General features: G+C 33.7%; 1 protein-coding gene across 1 annotated transcript in view; it reads right to left on the bottom strand.

Annotated features, from left to right (window-relative positions):
• The window catches only part of CCT3 (chaperonin containing TCP1 subunit 3), a 135,717-nt gene extending 119,260 nt beyond the window's left edge, over positions 1 to 16,457 (bottom strand). Inside the window, exons 1-2 of the mRNA XM_023392549.2 lie at positions 16,233 to 16,457; positions 16,108 to 16,169 (exon numbers count right to left, since the gene is read on the bottom strand). Of these exons, the coding sequence (XP_023248317.1) occupies positions 16,108 to 16,169; positions 16,233 to 16,269 (99 nt within the window). The 5' untranslated portion in view covers positions 16,270 to 16,457. The remainder of the gene's footprint in view (positions 1 to 16,107; positions 16,170 to 16,232) is intronic.
• Positions 16,458 to 26,032: the final 9,575 nt, after the last annotated feature.

The raw sequence follows: 26,032 nt of genomic DNA, 5'->3' as shown, positions 1-26,032 counted from the left end.
GTGTACCACCTTAATTATTTTAAATTTCCTTCGTTGTTATGTTTACAGCATTGTGAGTTCGGAACTAAACTTCTCAAAAGGAGTCGTAAAGTACACATCCGCAAAATTTGGTTCATTTTGGAAGTAGACGAATAATAAGCGGTTACATTTTTTGCTCTGAAAAATTATGGAGCACTCTTATACATAAATTATTCCTAAAAAAATAATTGATTTGTTAATAAAGATGAGGATGAGGACGTATCATATGGTAGAATACGCTAAAAGTCATATCAATATCTCGAAAATCTTAACTAGCTCGAAAAAAATCGGGTAGTAGTATTAATGCATGGTAACAAACTGACAGAATTTCACGAGTACAAATAACAGCAAAAGCACTTAAAAAAAAGACAAAAATAGATAAAACATATTTTCTTGTCTAGAAGGAAACCAAAGAATTACTTTTAAAAAAGTTTTTGTGAAAAAGATGCGCAATTTTAATACGAACGAAAGAAGCCACGTTGAGTTTAAAACAGTTTAGCGGTTTTTTTTCGGAAATCACAAAAACCTGCTAATTTAAGCAATTTTTTCGAAACTTAATTTCACTAACCGCAGCAAAAATCTGAAAAAACCTTTTATAAAAATAGTTCAAAAAAGTTGACAGCGAACATAGATATAGTTTTCAAACGTATTTCTCTTCGTCTATATTAATTTTCTAAGTACCTTAAACGCCGTTTGTTTTTACCATTTCAAAGTGTTTTGAAAATCGATTGCAAAAAATCACCTTTTTATTTTAAATACGCTTGCTCAAAACCTCCAGAGCATATATGCGGAAGAAGTGGGCGTGGCCGGATCAGAGAGCAAAAAGCCGTTTTTTGTAATCAATGTCTAAGATACTTCTAATTGGTAAAAACATACGGTGTTTAACGTACTAATTTGCTCCGAGCCAACGCAGAAGTAGTGCCAAAATCAGGCAAAAATTCTTGCATGTAAACAAACGGCTTAGAGCATATACACAAGCGTATAGTTGCTTGCGATTAGTATACTTGGCACATAGAAAAGACAGAAAGAGAACAACAATCCCCTCCTACGGTTTCGTTCAGCCAATCACAAGCAGCTATGCGCATGTACATATGCCCTAAGCCGTTTGTTTACATTCAAAAATTGTTGCCTGATTTTGACGAGAGGGGGCGCAATCTTTGCATCGGCTCGAAGCGAATAGAGTAAATATAGATGAAGAGAAATAAGTTTGTAAATGTATTTATGCTAGCTAACAACTTTTTAATGGACAATTTCAGAGAGGACCTTTTTTCGATTTTTGCTGCGGTCCTCGAAATTTTCAAAAACCGATCACGCTAAAATTTCAAATATTTACCTTGTGACTAACTTTCAGTTTTTTTTTTTTTTTTTTTTTTTTTTTTTTTTTTTTTTTTTTTCTACCACGTTTCCATGATAGCCTACTGGCCTAGTCGCCAGGGCCACCCACTCACCACCTATGTGGGAATGTATTGCCACATCCATTTCCAACCTTTTTTACTGGTATCGTACCGGAATCCATGGGCACAGTGTGAGTATCTCCGGTGGAACACCTTGCCAGTTAAGCTGACACTCTCTGCACCATTGGTCAATTGGCTCCACTTGCCACTGTGTAGCCTTTCCCTGGAGAGGACTCCATATTCCAAGATCCTCTATAAGGTAAATGTCCCGATTGTGAAACAGGGTTAAGCGAACTTATAAGTAAAATAAGCTATTCAAAGCTGAAAAATACGTATAACCAGAAAATTTTTTGTATTATAATGTAAAATTATGTGTTCTAGCAATAAAAATTTTATTTTAGTGTATAAATAAGATCGCAATAATAATTTAATTTGAAGAAATTAAGAAAAATATGAGGTCCCAACTAATGGCACATCAAAAAACAGCATGGCCCAGTTGTCCCACTCAGTCAGTCCCGGTTTATGGGACATACAAAAACTGTTAGATTGAACCTACCGCGATAAAAAAAAAAATATTTGGCAGCTCGTAAAAATTAATAATAAGTATAATAATATAAAAAAAATTCACCCCACAAAATCACAATTTTGTAAAATAACAATATAAGCTCAAATGAAAATAAAAATAGAGATTTAAAAAAATTGTCGAAAATAATAATAATTGCTATTTATATTTCAACTTAATGTATTCATCAATTTACATTCTAATTTAAATAAGTAAATAATTTTATGCAAGACACTAAACTTTAAATTTTGACAAACAAAAAAATATTAAGAGAAGAAAATTTATTAATTTTATTAAATTTACTTTTCTTGTTTAATTTGTTTTTGAATATGTTTAATTAGTTCTTGTAGCTTTTTCTTAGCCTCTCCTATTTTTTTTTTTTCCTCTCGTAATTGATTTTTTTTTTAATTTTTTCTCTTCCTTTTTTTGTTGCTCTTCCTCTTTTTTCAATTGCTGCTTATATACACCTTTAGAGGCTATTTTTCTGTCAGTCTTCTTTCCCTTTTTTTCTTTTATTTTTTAGCTAAAATCAGTAAATGTTGTTGATTAAGTAGGTAATTACAAAATAAAGAGTTCTAGCACTGCTCACTTTTGAGGTTATGCGTACGATTTATTACTGTATGTCAATAATTAACTTACTATGAAGCTGGATATCAATTACAATAACTTCACAATTGATTAAAACACACTGTATTCACTTTTACATAACAGAATACAAGATTTGGAAGTAAAAACAACAACTTTGCTGTGTCTCATTTATCGGGCCAAAGGCATAAATATGAAGTGTACGTAAATACGGTACATGCATTATGCTGCACCATAAACTGGGACCTTCAAATTTTAGATGTACGTATGTTGAGACATGGTTATAAATAAAAAATCTGCATTAAAAATGCTGATCTTTGTTTTTAAATATATTTAGGAATACCTAAGTTCATGAAAAAAAAACACATCTTGACAAAGAATTCAATTTAATTAAGAAAAAACTCAGTAAAGTGAAAGTCACAATAGGCGCAGATTCGTATGTCTCATAGTACTGTAATGGCAGAGTTGCAATAAACATATTTTTTGTAATATTCTTTACGTACCATGGCCTTGAAAAAAATATATTATATGAGAAATGTTTTCACGTATAAGTTAACAAAATTCATTTACATTCCTGTATATTCTCCATTATTTAAATAATAATTAATTTCAAAACATTTCATTAATTGGGACGTTGTCTCACAATCAGGACATTTACCTTACTCCTTTACCGGTTTAGCCAGCGCTCTCTGCCGAAGCATCGGATCCAGGCTAATTAGCATCCCCGGAGAAGCCCCATGTTTCAGGGACCACTCCTTGCCGGTAAGGCTGGCGATCCCTGCTCGAGGCCTGGCATCGGATCCGCTAATCCCTACTTATAGCCCTAACACTGTTCCTAGTCAGAATTTTTAAGGTCGAAAAACTTATTTGATCATACAAGTAATAGAAGGAACTCAGAGAGTTGAATAAAAGAAAGTTTAAGTTGTTAAGGACGTTACCTAGTACTTAAAAATAATAATACAAATTCATGAAATTTGGGATGATTCAAGATAAAGCTGTCATAAATTTATTACTTATTATTTTAACACATGTTATAATACGTAATACCGAGAAATACCAGGATGAAAATAGCGTAGTTAACATGTGTTCTTATAAGGTTGCTACAAAATCATAAGAACCATGATAGAAACAACACATGCCGACACAGTTGCAGAGATACATAAAAAATGTGTATGGAATATAGAAAGAATGTAGAAGAAAGATAAGTTAAGAAAGATAAGATATTAGGAGTATAAAAGGAAGATAAGATAAGGATGTACAGATGAATTTATGAGAATGACTTCATCAACCATCAACATATTTATTGTTAAAAGCTAATCTTGTTAATCTTAGCAAAAAGAAGATCTCATAACTTAGCAACGAATTAAATGAGGACGAGGTAGAGGATGACTCTCATGATGTTCTGTATGCAGAAATAAATGGCATTAGTGTTAGCAACAGCGATTAAATGTTATCAATAAATATTTTGAAATGTTTGTTTGACATTTTTGTACTATATAAAAAATTACAGTTAAAAAATGTATAAACTAATGATAACCAGAGTACAGTGGGAGCTTGGGTATTAAGTTAAACTTCTATGAAATTTCATGGCAGTCAATAAATGAATATAAATGAACATTCTATGAAACGAAATTGTGTACAAAGTTGGTGCAATTATCGTTCAGATGAGTATATATACGTTAATTGGGCATGGTCTCAATTAATATTTTAATTAGAATAATTATCATCAATGCATCGTGCAAATAAAAAAAATTTAAATAAAAACCATGCTAAAAGACTTAGCACTTATATTAAATCTTCCAAAGGTTTCAAAACAACATCTTATCACCTACGCCAATAACATCTTTCCCATTTGTATGATATCCATAAAGAAAAAATAATTGCCAGCGTGGCTGCATATTTGCGCTCCTCTCACCTCTCTTGACTTTCATCCTGCTAACTGTGACGGACATAATTGTGTAAAAAGATCACCTTGGTCATGAATGAAAAAGTTGTGAAATAATAATAAGCAAAAAAATCAAGTAACGCCCACATAAAATACAGAATAAATGTGAATACCGTCTGCAAATTGAAAAAAAAAAAAGAAAAAATTGTAAAAAAATTTGTTTAACTATTGTAAAATTAACAAATTAATGTTATATACATACAAAATTAACTTCTTATATCAGGATTACTCATAGCAGGGTAAGATACTCGGTTCATGTAACGGAGATCGCCCATTCAGACCTCGGAGAATACGTTATATTTCTTTCGTCACGAATCTCTTTCAAGCCAGAATTCTGAAATCGGTGATTTACTCTGCAGCTCAGTTAAAAAAGCAAGATGACCTCATTTTATCGTTATGATGCATTTTTATTTTTGGATACATAGTAAAAAAATTTGCTGATTACGAATTTCATTATCCACAGTTTTAGTTGGTAGGGCAACATTTTTTATTTAACAATTTTTGGAAAAAAATGACTTTTTTTTTTACTTTTTGCAGAATATCGCCTCTTATGTGCATTTCTACCATATGTGCCTCAAAAGTTTTTTGTTGCCCATATAATTACCTACAAAATGGTTGTGAATTTAAGTCGCTACCTTTTTTTTTGTTCAATAATACATTGCATTCAAAGTTTAAAAAGTTATTTTTTCCCACATTAAATACCTCAAACACATAAGTATCTACGGACTTAAAATTTTCAGAATATATTGCTATTACTAATACAAGAGAGTATACAAAATTTAAAAGAATCAGTTTTGAACGTTTTGATTAATTAACGATCGAAATTTTTGAAATGGCTTAGTTGCATACTGTCTAATTTTGATCAAACCTCACTTTAAAATTCAAACTATTTAAATCTTATATCCCATTAGAATTAATAAAAAAAAATTAAGGTTTACCGATTTGATAACCATTTCTTTGACTATGTTGTTTTACGACTGACGTAAGAAAGCATATAACTGTGTTAATTGTGAATATTTAGGATTTGCTTTTGCACAATTCAAAAGCTGTTTTTTTTTACGAAATTAAAAAAAAAAAAAAAAAACTTTTTGAACTTAGAACGGAATTTAATAATGAACAAAAAAAATGTAGCGACTTTAATTTAAAACCATTTTGTAGGTAATTATATGGGGAACAAAAAACATTTGAGGCATATGTGGTAAAAAACGCACAGGAGAGGCGATATTCTGCGAAAAGTAAAAAATTAATAATTACAATAATCACTTAAAATCGATAACTCATCTATTTTCCCACCAACCTACCAATTCACACTAAAATTTACACGTATAGATATACCTGCCCACACGGTATTAACGTTAACATCATTTATAGTCCTTTAAATACACATTTCTTCTTATTATTCTTGCTTTTCCCGCTCGCGCTTCTTTTTACTCGTCTTGCCAGCTATATATCTTTGTCCTTCTCTCCTTTTCCTTCGCATGAAACAAAACGAAAAACAAGCACACGTACACAGGGCATTAAAACGAGCCTAAAACATCAAATTTTACATAAAGTCAAGTTTTGGTGTTTTTCAGCTCAAAAATGAAAAATTAGGAGGGGAAATAACGATTACAGCTATTTAGCTATGACCGCGTTTAACATATAGCGAAAGCAAGCGACGAGTGCGAAGTGCGACGAGTCTTTCTCGCTACGCTATACATCTTGAATGAGATTTTATAGATTAAGGGGAAATGTATTTTCTATAGAGAAAAAAAGTTTTTACATCTAATGTGTATAAAATTAAAAACCTATTCTTTTATTTAACAATTCTCTGTAACATACTAAAGTTGAAGATAGGCTTGATTTTTGAAAAATTATATCATACAACTAAATGCTGACAGTTGTAAGCACAGACTTTCAAGGCATTTATTTTTTAATTCTTCCTGTACATTGGATTTTTTTTTTAATACGGTATATCAAAAAAAGTATGTTGAAAAAATATTTTGCTTCAACTATGTTTTGAAGTAGAAAGTATGGCTACAACCACCTTAATTATAATTTATTATTTTTACTTATTATAATAGCTATGAAAAGTAGGCCAAGCTACAGAGGTTATCAATGAACATATGTAACTTCAGATTATATGAGGTCCGAAATTTGAATAGCTGAGATGGCTACAGCTGCTGCCACTGGTGAGATAGTTTTGCAATTTGGGATTCGATTTTAATTGCCGTGAGATTTTTAAATTTTTTTTAATGCAATTTATTATTAGGTTTTGATTTCTTATTATACGTCAAAATAAATACACTTGTAATACTTCATCTATTCAATAATTTATTACGTTAATGGGTCTAGTTTGCAAGGCTTCTATAATACTAAACAGATGATTTTTAAGGATATAGACTGAGGATACAATTTATACGTTTTAAAACTTTTAAGAAATAATGAACATCTAGTTTACGAGAGAAAACAGCCAAAGGCCCAAAAGAACTTACTTTTTTTCAATAATATCATCAACAATAGTTACCAGCGAATTTCTATAATAATATTTTTTCAATTATAAAAAATCGGTGCTCAATAGTTTCATGCTGTCAGCACATGAATATTGAAAACATATTAAAATCCTGCAATTTAAATTACACTTCTAGTTCTGCCAATGTTTTGATTAGTAATAGTGCTTTGTTATGCAATACATAATGCTTAGCATAAATCAATCTAATTGTTTGTATTTAATAGTATTGATCATCAAAATGCACTTTTAGCCATATCACGCAAGGCAGTCAAGTCTATTTTTTTTAATTATAGTAGTATAGTTTTGTTTGATCATGAATTACCAATTTTTTTTTTTATAAAAATCGGTCATACCTCAAGATTTAGTTGATGGTGTGACGTACAATATCTTACAAAGGCTCTAGATACTGTACGTCACAATGGATTCAAATATGTAAGCTTTTAAATACATTTGCTTTTTCTCACAGTGACTTTCATAAATGCAAGCAAGTTTTGTATATTATTAACATTGGTACAACTTCCTAATTTTTAATTTTAATTTAATTCTCAAGATGATTTTATTTTATACAGCACGAAATAGCTTATTTTTGATTTTCCTCCATTCTTCAAGGTTTTATTTTATTTTCTTTTTTTTTAATCATGACATACTAATTTCTTTTTAATGAGATAATTGTTATGCTATTTTTAACTGATTTTACTTATCTCATATTGTAATTTGTCTTTACTTTAAAACGCTTATTACAGCAAAATAAATAAATGTAGTTGGGTTTGTTTTAAAAAAACGTATACGATTGTTTGATGATAAATAATGTTGGATAGCAATTAGTGACAAAACTTTTTATTTGCATTTCTACATAATTTAATAATAACAAATAATTGTTTTTACTGCTGAGGAAGCAGTAAAACGTTGAACGGTAACTATTTAAAGTGTTAGATAGCTATGTGGATTTTTTAAAGATTTTGCACTGTAAATTTGTTTATTGGTAACATTCTAGTTTTTAATACAAGCTATTATAAAGAGAAATAAGCTTAGGCTCGTTTTTTTTCTTTTCTTTTTTAATGTGAAAAATTGTTTTAAAAAAACGTTTCGATTAATAAATCATTAAAATTTTTTGAAAAATTTTTCGAGGTATAAAAGATTTTTTGAAATAGCGTAATATTTTATTATTATTAAAAAAATAACCGTACAACCTTTTAAGATGGTAATAATAAAGCTATTTTCATGTTGCAGATGGTAAAGAAAGTTTAATCATTTTTATCAAGTGCCAGAAATGCAGTTGTATTCGTAAAAATGATTTATTGGGTGAGTACAAGAAAGAGTCTTTTCAGATTTACAGGGAAAATAGAGCCTTTTTAAACTAAGTGACAAGAAAGAGTATTTGTAACGAAAGTTTTTTTTCTCTGATTATAATGTGGCAATCTGTGTTCATATACACAAAATACTTAAGCATTAATGGATAATTTAAACTTTAATCACCAGCTAACATGAGGTGCCTAATTGATACATATTAAATTAATTGAGCAGTAATTAATAACCCAAGGACTAATTAAGGTAACGTGGAGTGCTTTCTTCCCAAAGATGAAATTAATAAAGCAATAATTTGTATTGATAGAGTAAACCGTAAATGCCTCGTATTATTTAGTAATAAGCTTTCCTATTATTAATAAATGTTTTATAATAATTTTACAGCGTGGTCAGTAAGCGACCTATGTTACCTAGAGATCGACCACAATATTAATAACTAATGCTCAATTAATTTAAGCATATATATGTCGTAACGTCGGTAAACTAAAATTACTAATAATTTTTTCCCCGCTCATTCCTTCGGAATTTTTTGTGTTATTTTGAAAGTATTATGAGCAAAGACCAACGTGCATCGGAAAAAAGGTGAATCACCTGCAAGTTACTCGTACCTTCAGCATAATGATGATTCATGTACATGCACGCTGACCCATGCTGACCGGAAATGAAAAACAAACAAAATACTTTTCGATGAATAAAAATAAAATAACGGAAGATGCAAAAGTTTAACTGAGAACAGTTGAACTGAGATGTAATATTGAGTGATAATATAATTCTAGATTAAGACTGAATGATTAAAATGACTTAAAGTTAATACATACAGATCAAGCGAAAATAATAGAACAAGCCAGAATCGTCACACAGTTAGAAACAACCAGTACACACTGTACCACTAGCAAGTAACTACATGACATATCAACTACGGCAAGCTTGGTAAACAACTTTATTAACTTTCAAGGAATTATCAGATTTTTACCATTCAAGTTCGCAAGCTCATGATTTATCGAGTAAACCTTTCACATCGCATTAATAATTTTATAAACACACGGCAATAGTCTAATTTATAATTTAGTCAAATTCTAACACTGTTTCAAATGTAAAGGAAAACGGGAGGTAACCCTTCCCCTTTTTCCTGACTCGCAGATGTCGAGAGAGAGAGAGAGAGAGAGAGAGGGAGTCTTCACTCCTACCTTCAATATAGGTAACGGAATTTCCGATTCCCCAGGGCACCACAAGCCGACTCCCTTTCCAATGACTAGCAGCGAAAAACAGCGAAGTACTATTTATTTTCATGATTATTATTTCTATTGTTATTACTGTTATTATTATTTTTTTTGTTTTCATCATTATTATTACTTTCGTTGCTATTATTATTACTATTATTATTATTATCATTATTATTATTATTATTATTATTATTATTATTATTATTATAACTATTATTATTATTATGACAACTACTACCACTAATACTATAATTATAAGTTATTATGGCCATGGCCACTGTTAGTGCTGTTTAAGTATTAGTGTTGATTGACATATCGTAACACACCGATCGTTTCTTCATCCGAGCATTAATTGAATTGTTAAGCGATTTTCACCGCTCTTTTTGCAACGAGTTTAGTTGAGTAAACGAACGGTGTTTAGCATTAGTAAATAATAATATTTTATCTTAATGTTAGTATTGACTTATACTGAAATTCTGTAAAATTTGGATGTAAAAGAGAAAAGAAGGGTAAGAGTAAGGGAATTATTTTCCCTTCTCTTGACGCATGTAGGAGAGCAAGCCGAATGTGGGAAGTGCCAATTTCTGAGTGGCTGAACTGGAGCAGTTCTAACCAATTAGATTTTCGGCTATTGCATTTTCTTCGAGATTTTCCCCCGGGAAGTTTTCCTGCTTGATTCTCCGAGGTCCGCTAATCCTTATAAAAAAGTTCAGAAGCTCCGAAACTAGAGACTCTCTTAATTTTCACCCCTCGAACGGTAGACTGAGTAGTAAGAGTCCGCTTCTGCTACCTCCCAGTCTATCACGAGGTAAGGACACGGTTTTGGTTTTACCCTCGAACGGTCGACTGGGTAGCCAGTCCGCTTCTGCTACTTGGTCTTCCACGAGTGCGGTTTTAATTTCGGATACGGACACCTCGCGCTGGTTCGCCGCATGTATAAGTTTTTTTGGGTCCTAATAAAATTAGATGTTTAAAGTTTATTACATTTTTAATTTCATTTTTTCCTTTTTCTTTCCAGCATGGGTATGTACTCTAACGCGTACGCCATTACTCGCAACGTTAGTGGTACCCGCGGATCAACGGGGAATAATAACCTCTAACGCGCACACTATTACTCGCTACAGTAGTGATACTTGTGGAATACCGGCAATTAAATAATCTGTAGAATAACGCGTAAAAACTAGAACGAGTACCATTACTCGTGGTGGTATTGGTAGATTCTAGTCGGGTCACGAGTTAAAATACCATCGGCCCCCTCTACGTAACTCCTAAAAACGATACCTTTACTGGTAACGGTACTGGTAGTTTTTATATCGCGAGCGGCCACCCATTCGACACGCCGCTACGGGTCACTTCAACAAACTTTAGGCGCGCCGCCAGTGAGTGCATCGGGATACTGCACAACAACCGTGCCCCCTTCCGCAAATACCCCATTTTGTTTAATTTAACTACCCTCTAGCCCCGCGTCCCACCTATGCGCCCAGTGTGAGTCCCGAGTCATTACGCGCAAGCTTAGATTCAAAAATAAACCATCGTGCCCACGTAACAATATGTATGGATATTTTTATTACCAACTTGAAGTGAGAGGTAAACAAATTTTAATTTTAGAAGCCTTTTTTTGCTACTTAATTTGAAAAAGCTTTCTTATGCCATCCACTCTAAAAAGACTTTTTGTTGCGCTGACCCAACGATATTATTCAAATATTCAAGAATTTTCAAGACTTATAAAAAAAAATTTAAGCACATCCTTATTTGTTAATAAACAGCAGGCCTTACTTAAATCTATCCATAAGAGCATGAATTAAAAGTCAGAATATTATCAATAAATAAATTTGCAGTAAAAAATCTTGAAAAATCCACTTAGATTTCTGACACTCAAAAAATCTATCATTGAACGTTGCTTTCTCTGCAGAAAAGAATTATTAAATTTTATTAAATTATGTTGAAAAGCAAATTAAAAATATGGTCCCTTATTGCAATCTAATGTTTTTTATCATTAAACGGTCGTATAAGATATTTGAAAACAAACCAAACTACATTTACTTTTATTAACGCAGTAAGTATATAAATGTTCAAATAAATAATAACTTCTGATTAGTAAAATCTATCAATGAAATCATGATGTTTATCACATTAAAGTAAAATTGTCTTATTAAAAAAAAAAAACTTAGGGAATGTACCAAAAAAGATGTGCTATTTCGTGCTGCATAAAATAAGATCTTGTTAAGAATTAAATTAAAATTACAAATTAGAAATCGTTTTATCAATCTTAGTAAAATACTGAACTTGAATGCAAAGAAATCCAAATTACAGGAAGGATTAAAGAATAAATTCCTTGAAAGTATGTGCTTACAATTGTAAGCATTTAGTTGTATGACATAATTTTCGAAAAATCATGTAGCTAGTCTGTCTTCAACTTTAATATGTTATAGAGAATTGTAAAATAAAAGAAAAGGTTTTTAATTTTATACACATAAGATGTCGAAACTTTTGTTTCTCTATTCCTCCTTGTTTTCTAAAATATCATTTAAGAAGTCTAGCGAGAAAGACTCGTCGCACTTCGCACTCTCGTAGTTTCCTTTCTTTATACGCTAAACGCGGTCATAGCTATACAGCTGTAGTTACCATTCCCACTCCTCTCTTTGTAGGCGTACATTTAGGATCCCCCTTCCACGCGTTCCTATAGAATGCGTCTACATGCCTATTTCCAGCACAGTGAACTGTGCGAACGACTTGCATCCAGCAAAAAAAAAAAAAATACCAAAAATTGCGGAATCGTTTGCAGGTTTTGCAATTGCCATGCAAAAAATTGTCAGAGTATTATTTTTTTGTAAAAAAAATAAAATGTAGTACGTCCTGCGAGAATCTAGGAAAACTATTATTTCGCCTCAACGGTAGAGTTTCTACTATTAAAATTATCACCAGTCGTTTGCAATCTAATTTCCAGTGCGTGTGAGGATCTCAAAAAAGTCGAATTAGTTATATTTATTGAATAAATAATTATATTTATATACGAGAGTAAGTCGAGTCATCTTACTCCCACCCCAGGCCAGGGCGCATGCGCACTACACTCGAAATACGTCAGTTTGTTTATACCTTATTAGGTTCGTTTGCGACCGCTTGTTCGCATGTCGGAGCGCTCGAACAAGTTCGGATGAAAACGGTGGTTTTAGACCGAAGCCTGGGGCCCGATTCTCACAATTTTTTGACAGTGAGAGTGAGTCATAGTTCTCAAAGTGGATGGTTAAACACAATATATAGATGTGCATTTAACATACGTTCCACTGCATGAACCATCCACAGCTTTGTCGAAAACAGGAGTCGTATTCTGTAACTTCTACACCACGCCACACCATAACTTGACGTCACGTTACAATGCATTAGAGATAGGTAACGTAACGTCAGTCTGTGGTGTGGTGCGGTGTAAAAGTTACGGAATACGACTCCTGTTTTCGACAAAGCTGTGGATGGTTCATGCAGTGGAACGTATGTTAAATGCACATCTATATATTGTGTTTAACCATCCACTTTGAGAACTATGACTCACTCTCACTGTCAAAAAATTGTGAGAATCGGGCCCCAGGCTTCGGTCTAAAACCACCGTTTTCATCCGAACTTGTTCGAGCGCTCCGACATGCGAACAAGCGGTCGCAAACGAACCTAATAAGGTATAAACAAACTGACGTATTTCGAGTGTAGTGCGCATGCGCCCTGGCCTGGGGTGGGAGTAAGATGACTCGACTTACTCTCGTATATAAATATAATTATTTATTCAATAAATATAACTAATTCGACTATTTTGAGATCCTCACACGCACTGGAAATTAGATTGCAAACGACTGGTGATAATTTTAATAGTAGAAACTCTACCGTTGAGGCGAAATAATAGTTTTCCTAGATTCTCGCAGGACGTACTACATTTTATTTTTTTTACAAAAAAATAATACTCTGACAATTTTTTGCATGGCAATTGCAAAACCTGCAAACGATTCCGCAATTTTTGGTATTTTTTTTTTTTTGCTGGATGCAAGTCGTTTGCACAGTTCACTGTGCTCCCATTTCCACGTGAATCCGTAGGCACACACTCGGCATACCCTCTCCTCACCTTTCAAATTTAAAAAAAAAAAAAAAAAATGTGCGCCTAATTCGGCCACTTGGCTATGCCAGGGGTCTCGAAACAGTGGCAAAAAGTGAATTTCCGCAGTAGCATTGCAGTCAGCAATCTCTCTACTAATCTCTGTTACCGAGGGGAGAAGAGCCTCGTTGACTGAGCTACGGGTGCGTAACGCGCCCGTAAAAGTTATAACTTCCAAAAGTTATTATGAAACAATATGACTTTTTTACTCAGCTAGCAAATGCCTAAATGCAGGCAACCCACCGTTCGTAGAACGGTATAGTTAGTAGAACGTCAAAGTTTTTATGAACAAAATTTGTTTTATTTGTTGTCAATCAACAATCATTTTATAATGTAAGAATCAACTTATATCAATAAACAACAAATAGCCTGCAGGAGCGGAAAAAAATTTTTTAAGTAAAAATAATAGTTGAGATACAAGCAATCGTATTTAACACTAAATTGACAATAACGACATTATCGCAGTTTTTTTTTTTTTTTTTTTTTAATTCGTGTGAAAATATACTTAATGATTTGAATGGGTTGCATGACGGAAAAATATAAAACACCGGAGCTATATCGATTAGTGAAAGTTGCAAAATCGAATTGTACAAAAAATAGGGGTCAAATTTAAAAAAAAAAAAAAAATTTCTCTGTTACATGAATGTTCCTAGTGTCTTAAATATAATTTATTAAAAAAATTTGATCGTGTCATATTGTAAAAGTTATGCAGTCAAATGAATGTTAAAATTAATACTTGTTTGTTTTTGTTACGTCATTGTCTACATTAAAAAAGTTGTAAACGGTGGTTTTTACACTTATGAGCCCTATTACTTTGGAAGAAACAGGTTCCAGATAATCCAAATAGCACTAATCGACCGATAATCACAAAACGAATCAATTGTTATTAGCTATTTTCGCTATGTGCTTCCAAAACAAAGTTGTGAGCGAAATTCGAAAAAAAATTCCAATTGACTTTTACTATTTGTAAAATAATAAAAAAAGCTGACGCGACCATGCTCCAAAACTATTTTTCCTTGTATTCTGATTGTAGTACGATGCAATTAGAACAATATTTGTAGCACCAAAGAGTAAATTATATTTTATCAATTTTTTCATAACTTTTTCAAACAACTAGTTGAAAGTAAAAAGATAATTGTTTATAAAGTCTAGGTATGAGACAACTTATCAAACCTATAAATCCCAATGATCTGTCACAAGTAAATATGGAAAGTTGTGGTTGCAAAGATAATTCCATTTTTTTTATCTGGTATATATAATATAATTAAATAGTCTCCTATTAATTATTAGTTTTCGTTAAATTTAAAAAGGCGAGTGTTAAATAGTGATATTTAGTAAAAGTTTGTCCTATTTTCTATTTTTCTCTGTTTCCAGAATGTTATTAACTACAACAAAAATAATTACTGATACTAAAAAATGTTACAGAATAAATATTATTACTCATCCCAAATTTGGACTTTCATAATACTTAATATTGGGTATTATTATTATTTCTTTAAGTAATTTCCGATTGTGTGGTCCAAAAAAATTACTTGTTAACTACTTTTCGAGGCTTTATCAACCTGCATCTATTTAAACCAGTATACTGTCATATACTAATGATCTATATCCTCTATATATCCTGATAAATATGATCCTCTTTTATAAATTCCAGATAATGAACCTTAACCATTTTAAAGAACTCCGTAAAGTTTTGTGCAAATGTAGGTTTCTGTGTAATTTTTAATAAAAAAAGTAATAACAAGATATATTAAACTGAAAAGGTAACCACTAAAAATTTTGTGATTTTTGTTGGCTTAACATTGCAGAATATGACAAAACATTTACACTTTGTGATACTAAGATTAATAAACTGCTCATGAATAGTTTTCTCTATTCCTACATCACATTAATTAACTTGAGAGTTTTCTCAAATTCATCAGTTACTGAAGTAATTATTTGAAAAGTTTTTGTTACCTACTAAAATAATTCTGTAATAAGTTAAAGGTGATAAAAAAATAATAATTTAGCTTAGCAGTAACAGTAATAAGGCTTGCACAATGTCGTGGACACAATACTAGTTTTATGTGTTTACTACCACAGAAGTTGAACCTTGCCAACCCTTCAAAAATAATTTTTTTCCATGTTAATTTGACAGCTAACTACGTACGGCAAATTTTGCAAATTTATAGCAAGCTTGCAACCTTATGTTATTAAAAAGTATAAGATCAGACCATGTATTACGAGAACTTATTTCAAATAATACTAAACTCAATTATCCTGTAAAACCATTGCATCACAATTTTATCAACACAGGATATTTCGTACTTCAACTTCAATAAATAATTTTGAATGTTGGCACGTAAACTGCCATTAATATACAAACATAAAATTTTTCAAACGATTGTTGAAAATCACGCTTCTAAATTTGTAACAGAGCATTATTAAAGTAGTACAAGTAAAACCATACCTTGCCTGCTTGAATATTTTCTTTTTGAACTTTCCTGCCATAATCACGTCTAGTATTTTGACCTAAAATATTATATTTAGCAGTTTACATTTAAGTATGTTTTTTATTTCTTAGTCATAACTTACTTAAGACGACAATGGGAGTAGCTCCAGAACCTATCATAGTTTTAACTACAGAATAAACAATTTAAAGTAAAGAAATGATTCAAAATGTTTGAGCGATTAAAAAATATTTTCGAATCGATAGGATAATTTTTTACAATATTCACGGACAAACTTGATTGTTCTGATCAAAAGAAATATCACTCACGTGGGTCCTTCAAAGAAAAATCAAATTCGACATAATCTATCATAGAGAATTTTACTATAGTTTGGTAGGGAGCATAGACCTAAAAGAAATGTAGACTGCTCGTTCTTGTGTACGGCGCTGAAGCATGACTAGAGAGAGAAACAGCATCGAACGTAGATATCTGTCTCTCTTGCACATTGCCAAAGGTGAAAGAAAGATTCTTTCGTTCAATGTTGTGTCTCTTTCTACTTGTGCTTTAGCGCCGTACATAAAAACGAGCAGTCTATTTTTCTTATATGTCTATGGTAGCCAATCAAATTCGAATCTCGAAAGTCTTAAGGTGGCTCCAGCGCCTAGTGCCGTATCAAAATGGGGAGACTAAAATTAATCATTATTTTCTTTAAAATATGGTATAAAGTTATCGTAGTGACTGTTGTTAGCCATATTCTACATTTTATCTGTTACTTTAGTGAGTTAATATAAAAAAACAAAAAAGTTTTATGGTGCCCTAATTGATGAACTGTTACGGTACGCTCCTAAGTTCAAGAGTAGTTATACCTATATATATGTACTCTGCAGAATGCAGACAGCTGAGAGCTGACTTGCACTCGCAACTGTATACTTAGTCTCCGATTATTTAAAGATTTTGTTTGATAACAAGACACTTTTCTCATGTCATCGAGAACTGCGTAATAATATATACAAGATAGTATGTTTTTTACACCTTACGGGTTATTTATATAAGTGCAGCAGTAGGTTGTACATCGCGTAAGCTTGCATTTCCTATCTAACCCGTCTTAAAACTACGATTTTGTAAGCATGATTTCTTACAATTTTCATCGTCAACCTTAATTTTTTTTTATACGAATAGAAAGATGGGAATTCAAAGAATATAATTCAATTTTATAAACCTCGGTTGGGTTATTTATAATTTTAACGTTGAGGACACTGGAGCCACCTTAAAGTATAGATTCATTCGCATATGGAGGTCGAAGCGGTCAAGCATTTTCTTCAAAAATTGACATTTTTTGGCTCTATGGTCATGTTTGCTTTTGCCAGTCTTCCTATCAAATTTTTGAAGCGTTTCTCGTGTTCTTCGAGAGTTGCTGCGAACACCATGATGTCGTCGATGTAAACTTCAATTTCTCGCCCTTGTAGATCGGCTAGAGTTAACGTTATCGCCCTCAGGAATGTATTTGGTGACTCTGAGCACCCAATTGGCATACGTTTATATCGATAGTGCCCGTCGGGTCCCAATAATGCAGTTTTATGCGCGTCCTCTTCTTGGATTTTAATCTGGTGAAGTCCACTCTTCAAATCAACTACTGTGATGTACTTAGCGGCCGCTAAGTGCTCCAATATGTCGCTTTGAAAGGGTAGTGAGTAACAGCTTCCAACACTTATTTCGTTCAGCTGTTTGAAATCCGTAACCAGTCGCCACCTCTTCTCGCCGTTTTGTCCTGGCGGTTTAGGCACTATCCATATATTTGAGTTAAATGGGGACGTTGACGGTTCTATTGTATCCAAATCCATCAATTTTTAAATTTCTCTCCTGATGTTTTCCTTCACCACGGGCAGGTATTCATATCTTCTGACCACTACTGGCTTATTTGTTGTAGTCTCTATTTTGTGTTTAATTAAATATGTTGTTTTTAACGGTTCCCCGTCCAACCCAAACACAAACGGATTCATCGATATTAATTTTCTTACGTGCTGTAACTTTTCTTCGTTACAGCCCTCCGTTTCGATCAGTGTTATAATTTTTTCAATTTTTTCTTTGAAACTTTTTATATCACAGTCTTTTTTCGCGTACGTGTCGATTTCTTTATCTCCAACTACGCTTTTATATCTCAATCTGTTTTTTTTCCTATTTCTTTTTCTTCCAATTTGTCTTCCTCGAGCAAGCCCACAAATGCAGTCTTTTCTTCTCTGGCACCGTCCCCCACGTTGCCAGTTATTTCCCTTTTCTTCACTTCTTCGCACTCTATAAGATCCACTTCCAGTACTGTTATTCTCCTTTTTTTGTTTGAAAGATTCACGCATTCCGCATATATTTTACCTTTATTATTAGTGCCGTAAAAGTCTCTAAAATGCACATGTCCTCCCACATCTTGAAGTGGCACAAATCTAACTTGAATCTTTATTTCCGAATTCTTTTTCGACTCTTGCATATATAACCTGCCTGGATCACGCTGCTATCTCGAAATATTCTGCCGCCTTCAGTGGGGTTTCCATACCACCTAGGCTAAGTGTATTTGTTTTTGTGCTCACCTCGCCTTTGTATTTTTTAAACATATCCCATCCAAGGATTCCGTCTACTTCGATCAGAAAATCCTGGATCCGTACCATACAACTATTTTTCTGTACATCGGCCTATGTTATAACATAGGCCTGTGAAGCAAAAAAAAGTTATATGGTACGGCCCCGGCGGGACTACATGGAAAGTGCACTTTATATCATGGATCATTGTGTCCACCGTGCCTTTTGTTTCACGTTCTCCATGAGTTACTCCAATTATTTTTACTTTTACATTCTTATCCAATAGCGAATTTTCTTTTATACAATCTTCTTTTAGTATTGAGATCTCAGCACCCGTGTCAGCATAGAAATATGATCTTTTATTTCGGAAATCCTCATTTTCCAGCGTTACTGTTGGCGGTCTGCGTCCTACTGCTGCATAATTAATTAGTACCATCGTGACTTCTTTCTTGTCCTCTTTTCCCATCGATATATTTTTATCTTTTAGATTTTTTTTTAAATTTGGCTCGATTTGTTGACAAGTATTAATTTTGATTTTGTTTATCTCCGTTCCCCACACCTCCGACTGTATGGGTTTTTCTTCTTTCTCTCCAATTTTTCCATCGTTTACTTTTGGTCCTTTACAATACTTAGCCACTTTTTCCCGATGCTCGATGTTGGGGAAGTACTTTGAGCATCGTTCTAAAAATTCGGCTTCTGTTAACTAGAGATATCACCCCGTCTAGGTTCAGCCTCCCTTGCGTTTTGTGTCCCGTTTGTGTGTCTAGGCTCATAACGCTCGTTACTTTTTCAATCATAATTATTTCTGCTATCATCCCTACCACTGTCTCTTTGGTTGTAATTTCTACCATTCGGCTCATAATATCTATTATTACTATTGTTATTGTTGTTATTATTTTCGCGATAAGCATACCCTTTTTCAAAATCCCTCCCATATCTGCCGTAGTTGTATTTATTCTCTGCCTGAGTCATATTGTTATGTCTGTAGCCTCCGGGTCTTCTTCCACTATCATTATATGATCTTCCACCTCTTCTTTCTTCACCCCTATCCTGGTACCTTGAATAGTACGGTGCTCTGGTCTCCTCACCGCGACCTTTCTTCACTAGCAGCCCCTTTTCTATGTCGTGCCACAATGAACGACACTCTTCTACTGCTTTGTGCCCAATTCGGCCACAATAGTTACACTTGTTTACCTCGGCTTCCCTTTTGTTAGATTCTTTTTCCCATCTCTCACATTGATTGCTGTCCACTCGAGGTGACTTCATAGCCATCATATCCTCGACTTTCAATGCCAATGTAATGGCCTTTGTTAGCGTTACGGGCCTATGCATTGAAACTTCGTAGTTGTACGGGGGATTAAGGCCTAATATATATTGGGTCACTACTTCTTTTTAAATATTTTTCTTAAATTCCTGCCTTAACATTTCAGAAACTTCAAGGTTTGCTTCTTGGAGTCCCATGGCCCTGTTAAACAACTTTTGCATGCGATCTGAGTATTCTTCTACAAAATCCCTATCCCTTTACCGTTCCGACCTAATTTTTGCCATAACTGTCTCTGTGCTACTGATGGCCCCGTACCTTTCTGTAACCTCCTCGAGAAATTCTTCAATAGACTCAAACTGTGTGATTCTATCGTTTAAATGTGCTGCCACTCGACCTTTTAGCCTGCTGGACAGTGTTGCCAAAAAATATAGGACGTCTCTGTCGTCCACCTGCCAGCCTATTGCCCTTACTACCCTTGTGAACGCTGTTAGATTTATTAGGTCCCCTGTAAACATTGGTATTGTGGGGATTATTGTACTCAATTCTTTAATTGAATAATTCATATTTCTCTCATACTCCCGGTGAAGCAGCGATCTGTGTATAGGTGCGTCTGTTGTTGCTCCTACCTCTCCTGGTTATTTTAAAAATTTTCGAACTCCCGCATCGATCTAGCTTTCCTTCTATCTTTGTTGTGGAATTCTCTTTCAGTTTCTCCCCCCTCCCTTTCTGGCCATCTCCGGAGCTACTCTGTCTTCCTTCTCCAATTGCCAAGCTGCTTCCTAGCGGGCCCCCTATCTGACTCATCCCCTTCCTTTCTACTATCATCACAACGCAGGGTTTCCTCCAATTATTTGCTTACGGCCCTCTTTTTTCTTGTCTTTTAGCACGACCGTTTTCATGCCCTCAAAAATTTTTTCAATTAAGTCTTTTGTTTTTTTGTTCGACTTTTCTAATTCTTTGACCACCTCGGGATCGTGGCAAAATTGTAACCATAAACTGTCGTCTGTTACGACCTCCGCGTCTGCTAAGCGGTCTACCGCCCCACCTACAACGTTATCAATTTTTCCTGACTGCATTTTGTTTTATTTTGCTTGGCTGTTTTTTTGTTTGTTTGTTTGTTTGGTTGTATTTGTTTGTTATGTGCCTATTTGATAAAACTTATCGCCCAGCAGCAATACTATTTACTGTTTATATAAATTTTATCTACCTGGACAGTATTGTAAGTAGTACGATCCAAAGCATTTCCATGTCCGTAAACAAAGTGTCCAAAGAAAAATATTGCTACCAGAGGGTGCGTGGTGTGGTGTAGTTTCGTGTTTTGGCTCTCCCTTGTCTTATTTCCTGACGATGCCGGCCTCCTGGATGGCTGCTGTGCGCCCACGCTGGTATTTGACACCTGCTTGTTTTTCACGTGTCTCGCCGCGTGTGTCTTCTTAACACTGTATTTTTTCTTCTCTTGTTATTGTTCACTGTTTCTTCTTTTAAATTATTTTTTTTTAATTTCACTTTTTTTTCACGATGATTCTTTTTATTTCCACTTACACTGCACTGTGGGTGCTTTTTGACGACGAAAGAAAACAAAAAAAAATTTTCTATCACTTTGTCGTACACAACTCGCCACACGTCGAGCACCAAAAATTGGGGGTTGGGTTATCTACAAACTCCTGTTACGTGGGAATTGTGGAGTTTGGGGGTGTAAGGGGATTGAATACACGTGGAAGAAAGTATATGTCCGTTTATTAGTGTCTCAAAGCGATAGGAGTCATGAATTTAAATTTCTGTAAAAATTTTGTTCACTAGACGATATTTATTATTTTTATAATTACGTACATAATGTATGCGTCACTGAGAATTGTATTATATTTTTCAATTCAAGTTGTTAAATAATCGCTTAATGAAATAATTATAGTGCTTTCGAAAAACAATTTAACTTACAACTCAGTACTTCAAATTATAAGAGTTACAAAATATCGCAGTTTTTATTAATTCGTTGTATTTCTTAATCAGTAGGTTCCATTATTTAATTTGTCTTAGAGTAGTATTTTCAACAAATTCGTTGAGCACTCAACAAACATTAAAAAAAAAAAAAAAAAACGCGCGCGCGCGTAATGTGGTCACATTTAGTGTGCCGGTCTCAAGCCCGGAAAAACTACAGAGAGAGCGTGCATTTTTTCATAATAACTTATTACAGGTATTACCAAAAACAAAGCTGTAATGACTTTCTTTGATTATAACTCTACTTTTTCATAAAAAGTAATTTAAAAAAATCTTTTTGGCCACTGGTAAAACAGAATACCTAAGTAATTATAAAAATGAAGTTTTAAACATTCATAGTATTAATGTAATGATAAAAAAAAATTGCTCCAGGTGAGATTAGAACCCGGAGACTCAAAACTTAAGTCTTCGTTCATGCTGTAGCCATCTGAGCTATCAAAGCATATGGCAGGAGAAGACTAAAAGTTACATATGTTTATCGTAAAGTTTCGAAGCTTAAGATTTAATTAAGGCTTTATCGCATTACTGCCGTTAAGCTATGTATTGATGGTGAAAAAGAATAAATGAATTAAATAATAAAGATATCAGCGCAATGGGGCGTTTGGGTGAAGGCGTTAAGTACATTAATAAATAGCATTACTTAGTACACAAAAATATTGGAGCGTACTGAGTCGTTGTGGTGAATGCCTTCATTTATCATTCAATAATTTTATTTATCATAAAAGAAAAGAACAATTAAGCGCACTGGATTATTGGGATAAATGCGCTCGTTTATTAATAAAGCAAAATAATAAGTTAATTGCGTTGAGCTTCTAATTTTTTGAAAAGTAAAAAAAAAATGTTAATAACTTGACAATTATGTTTTTGTTTTTATAATTAAATGACTGATTACCTGCACTTGAAGAGCTTTTACTTAATGCGTCAAATGATTTTTTTAGCCGTGAATGGAAAAAAAATTTTCTTGGATCGTACACCAATATTGAAACAAATAAAAAAATCTTTTTGGTCACTGGTTCAACAAAAAACGTAAGTAATCATAAAAAAAGTCTGAAATATTTCAAGTAATGCTGTAATAATAATAAAAAAAAAAAAATATGCTCCGAGTGAGATTAGAACCCGAAGCCTCAAAACTAAAGTATATGTTCACGCTCTAGCCATCTGAGCTATCAAAGCATATGGCAGGGGAAGACTAAAAGTTATATATCTTTATCATAAAGCTTCGAAGCATAAGATTTAGTTTAAGCTTTATCGCATTACTACCGTTAAGCTATGGAATAATGGTGAAAAAGAATAAATGAATTAAATAATAAAGATATCAGCGCAATAGGGCGTTTGGGTAAAGGCGTTCAGTACATTAATAAATAATATTACTTAGTACAAAAAAATATTGGAGCGTACTGTGTCGTGGTAATTGCCTTCATTTATTATTCAATAATTTCACTTATCATAAAAGTGAAAAACAATTGAGCGCACTGAATTATTAAGATAAAGGCGCTCGTTTATTGATAAAGCAAAATAACATTTTAATTGCTTTGAGCTTGTCATTTTTTTTAAAATGAAGAAAAAAAAATTGCTTGTAACCTGACAATTATGTCTTTGTTTATTATAGTTGAACGAATGATCAACTGCATTTAAAAAGCTTATCTTTCTTTCAGGGAGGAAAAGAGAGAAAAGTAATACGCGCAGCTCTTTTCCGTATGAGCAGTACACAACTATAGCTATAGATATATTGCCCGTTGTATGCATATACATATAGGTTTAGCTTCTCCTAGCTCTCTCCATCACCGATGCATACATTGGGATTCTCGTGTCTCCCTCACTCATCTCCCTTTACCTCTCCCCGCGAGCCGAGCCAACAAGCCGCCAGCCAATAGAAAACGTGTACATGGTTCCTTTGCTGGCCACGATGAATTGGCGGCATTGGCGCTCAAAATACTCTGACCCTAACGGGTGTTCGGGAGTATCCGAGAATCTGAGTATAAGTCCTGTTAGATGGCGCTGATGCTGGTCTCAAAGTTATACCAAACAAAGCAGACGACAGTAGTGTTACACTACTACCAGTGTGCATACCCTGTAGTGTTATACTACTACCAGTGTACATCATAGAGATTTTATAGATAGAGTAGGCAAGCCTGTAAGTGGAAGCGTCAACACGTTAAAAAGAGATGCAACACTGAGCTACCTTTCTATCTCTCTCTGTGCTTGCTGCTGATTGGCTACTGACGTTTTACGTTTATGTTGGCAAAGGAAATCAGTAGCGACCACAGGGAGAGATAGAAAGATAGCTCGATGTAGCATCTCTTTTTATCGTGTTAACACTTCCACTTACAGAAGAATCGGTGGCTTGCCTACTCTATCTATAATATCTCTATGGTGTACATACGCTGTATAGTGTACTACTACTATAGGGTCCGTATCATATAACTTTTCTTCGCTTTTCGGGCCTATGTTAAAACATAGGCCCACAAAGCGTAAAGAGTTATATGGTACCGATCCAGTATCAGCGTTGGGTTAGGCGGATACAATATCGGAACTTTTTCCCTAGATTGTATATATAGCTAAATGATCTAGGGAGAATGTACCGTCGAGTAGACAGCACAGCAGTGAAGGGGCATTGCCAAAGACACGCGGAAATCAAAAATTGTAATATTAATAGCACAAGTGCCTATCACCCAATGATTCAGGGCGCTATCTGGCCTCTCTATTAAATAATAAAGTATTAATTATTAACACAAGCGCCTATCACCTGCAGACCCGGGGTGCTTACTGGCCACTCTGTTAAATAATAAAATATTTATTATAAACACAAACGCCTATCACCTAGTGACCCGGGGCGCTTACTGGCCGCTCTGTTCAATAATAAAAATTAATTATTAAAACAAGCGCCTATCATCCGATGACCTGGGGCGCTTACTGGTCGCTTTATTAAACGATATATATTATTAATCAATAGCACAAGCGCCTATCACCCGATGACTCGGGGCGCTTACTGGTCGCTTTATTAAACAGTATATTATCAACTAATAGCACAACGGTCATCAGGTGATAGGTGCTTGTGCTATAAATTAATAATATATATCGTTTAATAAAGTGACCAGTAAGTGCCCTGGGTCACTTGGTTATAGGCCATTTGGTTATTAATTAACCTTTTATTAATTTATACAGTGGCAAGTAAGCACCCTGGGTTATCGGGTGATAGGCGCTTGTGTTAAAAATTAATATTTTATCATATAATAGTGTAGCCAGTTAGCTCCCCGGTCCCAGGGTCATTGGGTGATAGGCACTTGTGCTATTTATATTTTATTATTTCACAGAGTGGCCAGTAAGCACCCCGGGTCATCGGGTGATAGGCGCTTGTGTTAATAATTAATACTTTATTATTTAATAGAGAGGCCAGTTAGCGCCCCGGGTCATTGGGTGATAGGCACTTGTGTTATAATATTACAATTTTTAATTTTCGCGCGTCTTTGGCAATAACCTTTCACTGCTGTGCTGTCTACTCAACGGAACATTCTCCCTAGATCGTATAGCTATATATACGATCTAGGGAGAAAGTTCCAATATTGAATCTGCCTAACCCAACGCTGTTAACAGTATACTGTTTTCAAAATAAACAGAACATATATCATATGAAAACTTACTCTCCTCTCGTCTGTGGTGCTAAATTTTTTAAATATTGACTGTAATACTGCAGGAGATATGTCATATTTTATGTTATGATAGATAAATATAATTATGATGAAAATGATTCGTATTTGAAATTATGCTTCCTTTTTCAAAAAGCTTTACTCTACCATAAACATATAGAATTAACTTAAATATTTTTATTGTAGGACAAGAAAATTTGATAAACACTAACAATAATATAATATTAATCTACCTCTACGGATTGATATGTTGTAATCATATATGTAGTTTCATCTGTATTTACACTTGTAAAGTCACTTAGAATTCTACTTGGAATTCCACTTGGAATTCCATATGGGATTTTGGATTGGAAACTCTAAGAGTCATTCCAAGTGGAATTACAAATGACCACTGAAGATACATTTTTTCCTTTTTTAAAATAGTTAAAATTGAAATTTCAAGCAGTATAATGGCCTTACTTGGTGTTATCAT

Source organism: Copidosoma floridanum, unplaced genomic scaffold (assembly GCF_036245765.1).
Source record: "Copidosoma floridanum isolate Cflo_tuat_1 unplaced genomic scaffold, Cflo_Japanese_pri ptg000030l, whole genome shotgun sequence".
NCBI classification, from domain to species: Eukaryota; Metazoa; Arthropoda; class Insecta; order Hymenoptera; family Encyrtidae; genus Copidosoma; species Copidosoma floridanum.
Note: the sequence above shows the minus strand (reverse complement) of the source record. Positions and strands in the feature narration are given on the sequence as shown.